At 45.7% G+C, this 12,285-nt stretch overlaps 2 protein-coding genes across 2 annotated transcripts; one reads left to right on the top strand and one right to left on the bottom strand.

Annotated features, from left to right (window-relative positions):
• Positions 1-11,299: 11,299 nt before the first annotated feature.
• On the bottom strand, positions 11,300-11,533 carry SERLADRAFT_391082 (uncharacterized protein; the record flags this gene model as incomplete). Its single annotated transcript, XM_007318971.1, has 1 exon — positions 11,300-11,533. A coding segment is annotated over one exon (234 nt), but the record flags the coding sequence as incomplete, so codon positions are not given.
• Positions 11,534-11,662: 129 nt separating this feature from the next.
• SERLADRAFT_391081 (uncharacterized protein) lies at positions 11,663-12,075 on the top strand (the record flags this gene model as incomplete). The annotated part of the gene is made up of 1 exon (XM_007318970.1): positions 11,663-12,075. A coding segment is annotated over one exon (197 nt), but the record flags the coding sequence as incomplete, so codon positions are not given.
• Positions 12,076-12,285: the final 210 nt, after the last annotated feature.

The following is a 12,285-nucleotide window of genomic DNA, read 5'->3' as shown; positions in this document are numbered from 1 at the left end:
GCTTGACAGCGCTCCAGTGAGTAAGACCAGGATTAGAGTTATATCTGGCAAGGACTCCAACAGTGTAGGCAATGTCAGGACGAGTGGTAGTGGCCAGATACATCAGAGCACCAACAGCAGCAAGGTAGGGAATGTCCTTCATCAAAGCAGCATCACTGGATGTTTTGGGAGACATGTCCTTGGTGAGGTGCAAACCAGGATCCATGGGAGTGGACACAGGCTTGCAGTCCTTCATGCCAAAGCGCTCCAGAATGTCCAGAGTGTACTGATGTTGGGAGAGGGAGATGGTGCGATTACTTAGGTCTCTAGTGATGGAAATGCCAAGTAGGTAAGAAGTAGGGCCAAGATCACGAAGCTTAAAGTGCAGGGAGAGGTCCTTGACAGCTTGGTCAAGTGCAGAAGTAGAAGTGGATGCCAGTGTCATGTCATCAACAAAGACAGGCAGGATAATGCGCATATCAGCTCTGTTAAAGACATAGATGGCAGAGTCTGAATAAGTACGCTTGAATCCGAGTTTTTCAAGCACAGTGTGCATCTTCTGGTTCCACATTCTGCCTCCCTGCTTTGTCCCATAGATGGCCTTGTCCAACTGGCAAACAAGATTGCGAGGATCCTGATGGAATCCCTCTGGCTGATGCATGTAGACCTTGACATCCAACACTCCATTCAGGAATGCATGGGAAATGTCAATGGAGCACAAATGGAGGTTGTGGATGGCTGCAATGGCAAGGACAACTCTGATGGATGATATGCGGACAGTAGGTGCAAATATTTCGAGGAAATCAAAGCCAGGGTGCTGGTTATAACCTTTGGCCACATATCTGGCCTTGTAGCGCTCAACAGTGCCATCTGAGTTGCGCTTGATCTTGAAGACCCACTTGCCACCAATAGCCTTGACTCCAGGAGGTAGTTCCACTAGTGACCAAGTACCATTGCGCTCATGAGCTTGAAGCTCTTCCATGGCTGCCTCTCTCCATTTATCTGCATCAGGACGCTTCATTGCATCTGCAAACGACCTAGGCTCAGCAGAGTCTCCAAAGTGTGCCACTTCATCATCAACTGCCTCAAAATCACTGTCATCACTCTCAATGGCAGGAGTAGGTTGTCTGTGTTGAAGCCACCATGGTCTAGGTGGTCTCCTAGCCCTTACAGGGCGTCTCAGTGCAATAGGCAAGTCAGGAGAAGGTGAGCGATGAGGAGGGTGATTTGGAAGCTCAGGAGGTTGATTCACAGGTGGTTTTGCATCAAGGTCCAAATGAGGCCCATTGTCAGGCAATGGTTGAGGCTGCTGAAGCGCAGCTGGTGGGCCCATATCTCCCCCTGGACCTGGTGCAGGGACATCCTCAATCAGGCCCAATGGCATGGATAGCGAAGGTGGAGTGGGAGGTGGAGGCGGGACATCGTCAGAAGACCTCTTCAAGCCAGGGAAGTAGCGCTCATCAAAATCAGCTCTCTCAGAGATAACAGTGTGCTTGGTGGTAGGATTGTAGAATTTCCATCCCTTGTATCCCTCAGGGTAACCAATGAACACACATTTCTCCATATGAGAGCCAAAGACGCCTCTTTTGTCCTTTTGCACATGCACATAGGCAGTGCAGCCCCAAACGCGAAGGTGAGACATGTCAGGCTTGCATCCATACCACAACTCAAATGGAGTGGCATGGGCCACTGCATCAGTGGGACACCTGTTCCAGACATGCACCAAAGCGGACAGACATTCACCCCAGAAGCTGTTAGGCAATGCAGACTCTGATAACATGGCAGTGATACGCTCAGTCAGAAGTCTGTTTGCTCGCTCTGCCACACCATTCTGCTGAGGACGATTCCTGGTGGTATGCTGTCTGACAATCCCATGATCATCTGTGAATTGCTCAAATTCCTTGGACATGTACTCTCCCCCTTTGTCATCGCGCAGAGCCTTGATTTTACGCTCCAATTGAGTCTCAGCATAAGCCTTGAATCTCTTGAAAGCATCAAAGACATCTGACTTGGCCTTGAGAGGCACAACAACACGGAATCGACTGTGATCGTCAATGAAGGTGACCCAGTAGCGATAACCAGAGAATGTGGGGGAAGAGACTTGGTGTACATCAGAATGGATGAGGTCCAAAGGATGAGCAGAGCGAGTATCAGATGAGGGGAATGGATTGGCATGCATCTTGCCAGACAAGCACGGTTCACAGACAGGGTCAGGAGCAGCCTTGGATTCCAGTGTAAGCCCAGTGACCAGATCTCTCTGTATCAGTCTCTTGACATCAGCATGATGGTGGTGAGCCAATCTGCGATGCCAGAACATCAAATCAAGTGGTATAGTCGCAGTAAAATGTCCCAATTCAACACAAGCAGCAGTAGATCCATCAAGGAATGCTGCATTGTTGTCATTGATAGTTGCAGTGAACAAGAGAGTGTTGTCACGCATAAAGGACATGGAATGAGACGAAATAGTGACATTGAAACCACTTTGATGAGTTAAATACAAGACTGAGAGGAGATTATTTCGAAGATCTGGTACATGGAGCACTCTAGAGAATTCCACAGCCCTAGCCACTTTGCCATTCATCACAGGATGAAACACCACAGTACCAACACCAGCTGAATAGACAACAGTGTGATCAGCCAGCTTGATTGGCACGCGATATGGGGTATAGTGGTGCATCCAATGACGATGAGGTGTCATATGAGAAGTGGCGCCTGTGTCTGCATTCCAATCAATGTCAGCATCAAGTTGGAGAGGGCAATGAGGATCAGAGGGATGAATAGAACGAAGACTTGCATTCCCAGCTGATTCAGTGACCACAGTAGATGAATTGGCATTGTTGGGCGAAGATTTGGGCTGCTGAGAGGTATTCTGAGAGTTGCTGGAGCTTGCCTGAGCCTTATTGCCACGCTTGTAGCGATTCTTAGCACCCTCCACTGCCTGTTGGCGACTAGCAATGTATCTGTGGCATTTGTCTTGGGTATGACCAAGTAAACCACAGAAATCACACTGAACGCGAGTAGAGGTGGTGGATTGGTTGCAATGATGGCAGTTAGGATGGGTGCAGGTGCTATTGGCAGTGGTAGACGAAGAATGCAAGGCAGAATCGACTTCAGCACGACGACGGTGATTGACCTCTTCAGCAAGGAAAGCATCCTTGAGCTGGGTCTTGTCCAAGGTGCCCAGAAATAGTAGAGATGAAGTGAAGTGGGCATATTGATCAGGAAGCGCCCTAATCATGGCCATGCATGTCAATTCATCGTCCAATTCAGACAATGAGAAGCCAGAAGGACAAAGATTTTGAATCTGATGCATGCCTTCGTCAATTCTGGTCATGAGAGACTGCAGGGACTCGTCCTCCTTCTTTCTGATAGAGAAGAAGTCGTCATAGGCATTAAATCTCGTCCCAGGCTTCTTAGAGACGTGCACAATTGCCAGTTTCTCCCAGATCTTGACAGGATCATCAATGATGCCATCAAGATGGATGCGCTGCTCTTTGGTAACATTGAGGTATAATGCACCAGCAGCCTTTTCAGCTCTCAACTCCCATTTCTCTATTGCTTCAGCGTCAGTCCCAGGACACTTTTCAGCGCCAGAGACGAGCCTCCACAGTCCCTTGGTCATCAACCAAGCTTGCATTTCACCACTCCACTGGGGGTAGTTAGTGCCAGACAAGGGATGGAACTTGGGATCAGAGTCAGACATGATGGGTGTTGTATAAGACAATAGAGCAATGATAAATGATGTAGGAGACGGCTATAAGCAATGGAATAGTGGCAAAGACAATGGGCAACAGTAGGAGGCGAGCAGATAAGATGGTGAGGCGGTAGAGAGAGGATATGGAGAGGGTCAGAAAGCGCAATGATAGGTCCAAATAGGGTCCAAAAAGCGTCCAAAAGCGATCCAGGAGGGTGCTAAGGCTTCCTAGTGCTGCTACAGGGTTACGCCTGTGTTCCCCTTTCAATTCCACACTGATATTAACAGAGAAATTGCCTCGAGACAGTGTTGGTTAATAGGGCTTGTATATGAGTCAACAAAGTGACTTAAGCTCCCCAAACACCGCAGACTGAGAGAGGCTCTAGGCAACAGCAAACTGAGGCAATGCAGGCGAGCTTCACAGTCTATAGGCTTGTTCTATCTGATAATGGACAGAGTAGAGAAGATTGGAGCTTTATGCACACACCAGATATGCCAAAAAGCAAAAAATAGGGCAAAAAGTCGAAATTGATGCAGAGACAGATAAGATGGATGGATTGCCACCAAATCAGAGGTATAGGGAACATTTTTATAGAGTAATAGATGGCCCAAATATTACAAGATCCGAGCACAGGATGTGGAGATATGGAATAGGGGGCCAAAAGGTGATCAAATGATGATGAAGGCTCACAGAAAGATCCAGCTCAAATTCAACCGCTCTGACAGGTCTCCTAGGGTTATTTAGGCCGTAGAAGACGATGGTAGAAGTTACAGGACGATCAGATAAGGATTGGGCGAGATATGGTGCAGATAAGACCAAAAAAGCGTCCGAAATGGGGGTAACTTGCAACAAGGAGTTGTTGTTGGAGATCAAGATGAGATCAGAGTAATCTGAGGTGATTGATGAGATAATAAGAGTCCCAGAAGACAATGGTTACGATGGATAAGCAGTAGGACGCTTGGATGGTGAGATATGAGGTCAGGAAGATGGCTAGAGCACAGGGCTCATAACCTATTAAGAACAAAGCTTGAAGGAAGTGTCTAGCCACTTGCTGAGAGCAATCAGGGACTGGAACTAGAGTCCAATGTGAGTAACTAGAGAATAGGAAGCATTGGACTCTGCAATACTGTCCGAAGTTTTGTAAACAAAGGTAAACAAAGCAGCCACAAAGGCGAAATAATAGAGAACACAATCAATAGTGAATGATAGAAGAATAGATAGAGAAAGGAATGAAAATATATAGGTAGCACAAAGGTGCAGAATCACCAAAACTAACATTATGTACATCTATGCTACTACTACTGCTGTTCACAGCTGTACTCTTTTTAGGTCCAATGTTCATGCACTTGGCTATATGCGGTGTAAGATATGTATCTGTTCCATTTCACATATACTATGCTAATATACTCATTAAATTCTCACTTTACTCTCGCTGCTGCACATCAACCTATTAGGTAAAAGAAGTGGTGAGTTGTATACTCTTTAGATTGTTCTCATGCTGTGTTTTTTTATATTGAAATGAATAGAATTATATTGATATTCTCAAATTTTTACCCTGAGATGTGCTACGACAAATTCTATATGATTCTATATGATTCTAATGCTATGAAGAATCTCTATCAAATTATATCAAAAAATATTGTGAATACTGCCAAATTTCTATATAATTCAATACAGGCTGATACAATTCTATATACATCAATCTTTGATTCCAAAGTCAGCTAACCTGTTAGTTTTTTGCATTAATGCATCATTTGCACAAATTATACAGATTTATATAGAACAACTTGGGGCTCAGCGCTCAGCAAAAACTCGATGCTAATCACTATGCCTGCCTCATGTTGGGTCAGATGAGTCTTTGTAGTTTCTTATTAGTCCAAATCCATCAGAGCGAGACTGTACTGTAGATATATTATCAATATAATCATAATATACTTCCACCTCCAAAACATATCTCAGACTCCTGCAAGAACAACCCGTAGCTGGGACACACCTGCTAGTGAGTGTATCCAGCTGTCAACTTGGTATTCTCGGGGCCCTGTTGACCAATGTGTTACGATCTCTATTGGACATTTAAGGACTACTCATTTCTTTTTACTCATCGGTTATACCATCGGACCAATGACTCATTTTCTTCACGTACACTTCCGTTCCTCTCGCATTCACAGTACCTATTATAGTACTTAGTCCTCAACAGACGGACCTGCCCTAGATAGGACCTAACTCCTATCACCAATTCCTTTCTATTATAAATACCATGTAGCAGCAGTAGTATTCTCTAATATGATTCTACGCAGTTCACACTTACAAAGCTAGACTCCTAAGATCAGAATTCTACTCAGAAGAAGACCAACTCTCGTTGGAAAACCTCTACTCAGAACTATGTTCTCGAACTTGTCTTTGGATAAGTCTCTTTATAAACCTCGACGAACCCTCAGACTTTGTTAAGCACTTTGTGCGTAACAAAAGAATTATATTCTAACCAGAAGTCCCACCTATTTAGGTTTGGGAAGAAAAAGTCAACAAGACGTCGCAACGACCAACAACCAGATCCCAGAGAGCAAGAGGAAGCTCAGACAACCCACAAACAGCAACCCCACCGACGTCATCCCAACAAAAAAGGATAGCAGCACCACCTCCCTTTCCCCAACCAGACATAACCCGACTCCACACCAGAGAACAAGCAGACGCTTTCTACAAAGCCAGAACACATTGGCTACAGTACTACGCAGGAAGCCACCCACAGCTACTGCCCACAACACAACACAATCCCCCAGTAACCGTAGAAAACCTCTGCGACGAGAACAACTTTGAAGAGTTTGCAGCAGGCGGCGACCCGATACCACCTCCCACTCCACAGATACTCCCCGCCGCACCTGCTCCATCCCACATCCCACCACCACACACCATATCTAACGCTGCAGCCCCCAAACCCACGATGATTGGGAAAATCGATGACTTCGATAGAACCCCAGATAAAGCCCAAAGGTGGATATCGTCCACCGATCTACACTTTGATATCAACAACACCATCTACAACTCCAACAAGAAAAAGGTATATGTGGCCCTCAGCTACATGAAAGACGGCAACACCGCCTCATGGAGCAAAGCCAAGATGACCGAATACAAAGAGAAGAATGCCTACCCCACATGGGCAGACTTCATGAAAACCTTCACAGCCAGTTTCAGAACGGCAAACGTCAAAGGAACGGCCTCGGCCGCCTTGATGAAAATGAAGATGGAACAAGGAGAAAATGCAGTAGCGTTTAACTCAAGGTTCATGCTAGATGCTGGGAAAAGTGGCATCAACAACAAAGCCATGATCATGGTTTATCAAAAGGCTATCCGGCCGCCCCTCCTTCGTGGGGCACTCACCGGAAAGGAACTACTCACCATCAAAGACTGGATGAGCACAGTAGCAAACCTAGACGCCAACTGGATTAGTGCCAACGCTATCTCGGAAGGAGCGTGGGGCACCAGAAACAAAGAAAGACAGAACAACAGAAACCGCAAAAGTGGACCATCCACCAGCACCAGAAGATTAACCAAAGACGAAGAAGAATCAAGGAGGAAAGAGGGAAGGTGCTTCATATGTAACGAGAAAGGACACATAGAAAGGAATTGTAGAAACAAGGGAAAAACTCCCGAAGGAAAGGTACGTCAAACCAAAACGGAAGATGACACCAAAACAGTGGTGGAAGAAGACAGGGTCCAAAACATCATGAGGATGTGGAGGGAGTTAGGAGAAGATCAAAGAACAGAGGCGATGAAAGAATTGGAAGACAAGGGTTTTTGAAACGATGGACTACCCCGATGTTAGTAACGTCGAGAATGGCAACTGTAACAATAGCAACAATCAATGCCAACTCTTTATGAATTGATAGCTCGTTGAAACAGAAAACCATCGGAATCAAAGCCCTGATAGATTCAGGAGCTACAGACGACTTCATGGACACCAAATTCGCCATCAGACACCGACTCCCCCTCCAAAAACTCCCAACTCCTATAACATGTAAAAATGTTGACGGAACCACGAACAAGAACGGAAAAATTACGCATTGCACCTATCAGAGGATAGATGCAGGAGGACAAAACAGGTTCACAAAGTTCCTATTGACCGGACTAGACGGAGAAGACGTATTACTGGGATTTTCCTGGTTATGAAAAGTCAATCCTGTCATTAACTGGAAAGACAAGGAATTACCAAACTCGGAAAAACACTCCATCAGGATAAACCAAACAACCACGGAAACAAAAATCAGGACAACGGCAGTAAACGAAGACGTGTATGAAACCATTCACAGATACATATCCGACCAAACACCCTATCCTCGAATCACGATTCAATTAAAGGTCAACTTGGCAATGGAACACGCGCAAATACACGGAGAAAACTCGGATGAATATAAAGGGTATTCGGACGTCTTTGACAAAAAGAAGTCGGAAAGACTCCCCAAGCGACGGGAATATGATCATGCAATCAACATGAAACCAGAATTTGTACCAACAGATTGCAAATTGTACCCATTGGCACCAAAGAAGACAAAGCATTAACAGAATTCTTAACGAAAAACTACAGAAAGGGATACATCAGGCCGAGCAAGTTGCCACAGGTGTCCCCCTTCTTCTTCATAGGCAAAAAGGATGGATCACTCCGACCGTGCCAAGATTACAGAAAACTGAATGCACATACTGTGAAAGACCCCTATCCACTACCCCTGATACCCAACCTCATCGAAAAATTGAAAGGAGCCACCATTTTTACAAAACTAGATCTACGTTGGGGATACAACAACGTAAGGATAAAAGAAGGAGACGAATGGAAAGCTGCGTTTAAAACCAGCAAAGGAGTGTTCGAACCAACGGTCATGTTCTTTGGCATGTGCAATTCACCGGCAACATTCCAAAGGCTGATGAACGACAAATTCAAAGACTACATTGATAAAGGTTGGATGATCATATACATGGACGACATCCTCATTTTTGACACCAACATTGAAAGACTCCGACTCCAAACGAAACAGGTTCTACAAAGACTACGCAATAACGACCTATTCCTAAAACTAGAAAATGCACCTTCAAAGCAGAAACCATTGAATACTTGGGAATGATCGTTTCCCACAATCAGGTATCAATGGATCTAGCCAAACTTGCTGGAATCAGCGATTGGCCAATCCCGAAAGACACCAAAGGCGTAAGGAAGTTTTTAGGTTATGGAAACTTCTACAGGAAGTTTATCGGTCATTACTCTGACCTTGCCAGACCCTTGAATACCTTACTAGAAAAGGATAGGAAGTGGAACTGGACCCAAACTGAAGATGACACTTTCAAATTGATGAAACAAAAATTCCTTGAATCCCCCGTAACACAAATTCCCGACTCCTTGAAACCATCAAAGATTGCTGTAGACGCCAGCAAACACGCCACAGGAGCTGTATTAATGCAACCCGATGACCAAGGACAATGGCACCCATGTGCATTTTTCTCCAAAACTCTATCCCCCGCCGAAAGGAACTATCAGATCTACGACAAAGAGTTATTAGCGGTAATGAGAGCTTTAAAAGAGTGGAAACACTTACTTTTGGGAAGCCCCCACACGATCCAAATCCTGACAGATCACAAGAACCTGACGTACTGGCAAAAAGCCAGGAAACTCACACCACGACAAAGAAGATGGTAGCTGGAACTGTCACAATACAATTACACCTTGGAGCACGTACCAGGAACCCACATGGTGGTACCCGATGCACTCTTGAGAAGACCTGATTTATATGTCAAAACAGAAGGAGATAACGATGACACGCCAATGATACCCGTCTCAGCGTTCCTGTATCACACACGAACAATTAAAAACACAGTCGAGCAAGCCATGCTCACAAACAATAATTATCCAGGAAGAACAAAGAAAGATGATTGGAGAAAAGAAGAAGGACAGTTCTTTTATCAGAATAAATTACTGATTGACGAAGTAGAAGAACAAAAGACGATCATCAAAGATCACCATGATTCCCTGTCCGCAGGACACCTAGGAAGGCTCAAAACCTACCAGTTGATCAAAAAGGCCTATTGGTGGCCAGGAATGATGAAACAAGTGGAAGAATACGTGAAAGGATGCGCAACTTGTCAACAAGCGAAAGTAAACACACATCCCACAACCGTACCATTAATCCCAAACCAGACCCCAAAAACCACCGGACCCATGAAGTACCTATCCGTAGACTTCATAACTGATTTACCAGAATCTTCAGGATATGACAGTATAATGGTTGTGGTAGACCAAGGACTTAGTAAGGGGGTAATCCTCTCACCTTGTCATAAAACCATCGACGCACTCAAAACCGCACGAATCTTTCACGATTCCATCTCCAAACGATTCGGATTGCACGATAAACTCATATCCAACAGGGGACCACAGTTTGCCTCTGAAGTATCCAAAGAACTCCACAAACTCCTGAACATTAAAACCGCACTCTCCTCTGCGTATCATCCCCAGACGGATGGACAAACAGAACAATCCAATCAAGAACTGGAGATCTACCTCCGCATATTTTGCCAGAACCAACCGCACAGCTGGACAAAATACCTTACAACCGCCGAATTCTGTCACAACCAAAGACCACACTCCACAAACAACCAATCACCATTCTACCTCCTCATGGGATATGAACCCCAAGGAATCCCAACTAAACACAGATCCACAAATATCCCATCAGTGGAAAAATGATTATCCGAACTACTTAGGGCAAGGGAAAACACCCTAAAAGCACACGAACTGGCAAGAAGCAAGATGATGAAACGAAACAACAGAAAGTTCACGCGATTCTCCGAAGGACAAAAGGTGTGGTTAGAGAACACCAACCTGCAAGAAAAAGCTACCAAATACAAGAAGTTCAACATGAAACACATCGGACCTTTCCACATCCAAAAAAAGATTTCCCCGGTGAACTACCGACTATCCTTGCCTCCCCATTGGAGGATACACAATGTTTTCCATGCATCCCTTCTCACGCCGTATACAGAAACCAACACTCATGGCCCAAACTTTATCTGACCACCACCTGACCTGATCAACAAAGAAGAGGAATACAAAGTAGAAAGTATTCTTAGACACAAACCCTGGAAACGCGGGCGCCGCGACCTGATTAAATGGTGCCATTACCCTCATTCTGAAAACTCATGGGAACCAGAAGAACATTTAACCAATGCTGCAGAGATACTGGAAGCCTATAAGAAGGACCACAAGCTGCGTTGAAGAGACAATCACCCCACTACCAACAATCCTCTGTCTTTCAACACAAAACATGTCTACTTCTAACTCCACCGGCTTCCCTATCACCACCTACTCGATACCCGGCGACGCCAACTTGCTAGCCGACGAACGAGTGTCTTTTGCCCGTGGGCAACGACACAACCAAGCCAACATCACTGATGCCATAGAATTAATGTCAGCAAAAGAAGCCTATACCTATCTCTTTTACGAGACCAAAAAACGCTGCCCCCATGCGTATCACACTGTTTCTTCCATGCATACCTTCCTTGCCTGACGAACCCCTAAAAGCCATAGACTCAATACATTCGTTGGAAAGCGAGCATTTGTGGCTCAACAGTCAGGACTTGAGTATCTGTCAGGCACTCCGGATGGAAAAGTTAGTTTTGGAATCTTTGGAACGACACTTGAGGATGAGCTCCTCGAATGGGCAGATGGACTTGGCAAAGGAATATTTGGAATCAGGCGGGAGGACATTGCTAAACAAAGCTCGCACGCGGATAGAGCGAGACGGTTGTACAAGTACTCCTCCACCTGGTTTGTCCCTCCGGTCCCTGTTGCACCCAGACCAGACCAGTGTTACCCCGGAGCACACTTACCACATCATCACCCGTCGACCTACGCCCATCCCGTCGGAGGAAAAATATATTCCCACCATCCCAACCAGCCTGATCTCACAAGAGTTGAGCCACTCCAGTCCCCATTCCATTGGGTCAAACCCAAAACCACCGTCTCCCCCATTATCTCCACCTCAACCAGTGCCAAACGCCCAAACCCGTCACCTGACGAACCAACGAGGAGTCCGATGCAGCCGGCAAGAGGTGATACTCCAGATCCCCGCCGCCAGAACTCCATCAAAACGGCAGTCTTGTATGTCGAAGGGACAAAAAGACAGTCCGCCTGGCGCAATGCACAGGCCTGAGACTGGCTCTCCCTCCAACCCAATCAACGTAGATGACGATGCAGCCATGATTGATCAGTTGTACGCAGGAACGTACAACCTGGGAGATGACGATCCAACCACTCCCCAATCCAACACCTCATCCAACACCCGACAAAGATACCATGAAGGTGTTTGTAACAACGCTCCATACTGCCAAAACTGCGGTTGGAGCGATCATCGCACATACTATTGCAAAGCCTACTATTGCCCCGACTGTGACCGTTGTGCACCGGGACATAGTTTCAATTGGTGTCCCATCCGCAGGGAAGATGAGGATAGGATTCTGATGGAAGGATTACATGGAGATGTCAGCTATGACAACAGTTACAATATGGATGGCGAAGGTACCAAATTTCGGTGAAACTCGGAGCAAGTAAGGGGGTAATCATCGTAATGGAGAC

This window comes from Serpula lacrymans (assembly GCF_000218685.1).
Source record: "Serpula lacrymans var. lacrymans S7.9 unplaced genomic scaffold SERLAscaffold_7, whole genome shotgun sequence".
Classification (NCBI taxonomy): domain Eukaryota; kingdom Fungi; phylum Basidiomycota; class Agaricomycetes; order Boletales; family Serpulaceae; genus Serpula; species Serpula lacrymans.
The sequence above is the reverse complement of the archived record's forward strand: the minus strand, read 5'-3'. Positions and strand labels throughout refer to the sequence as shown.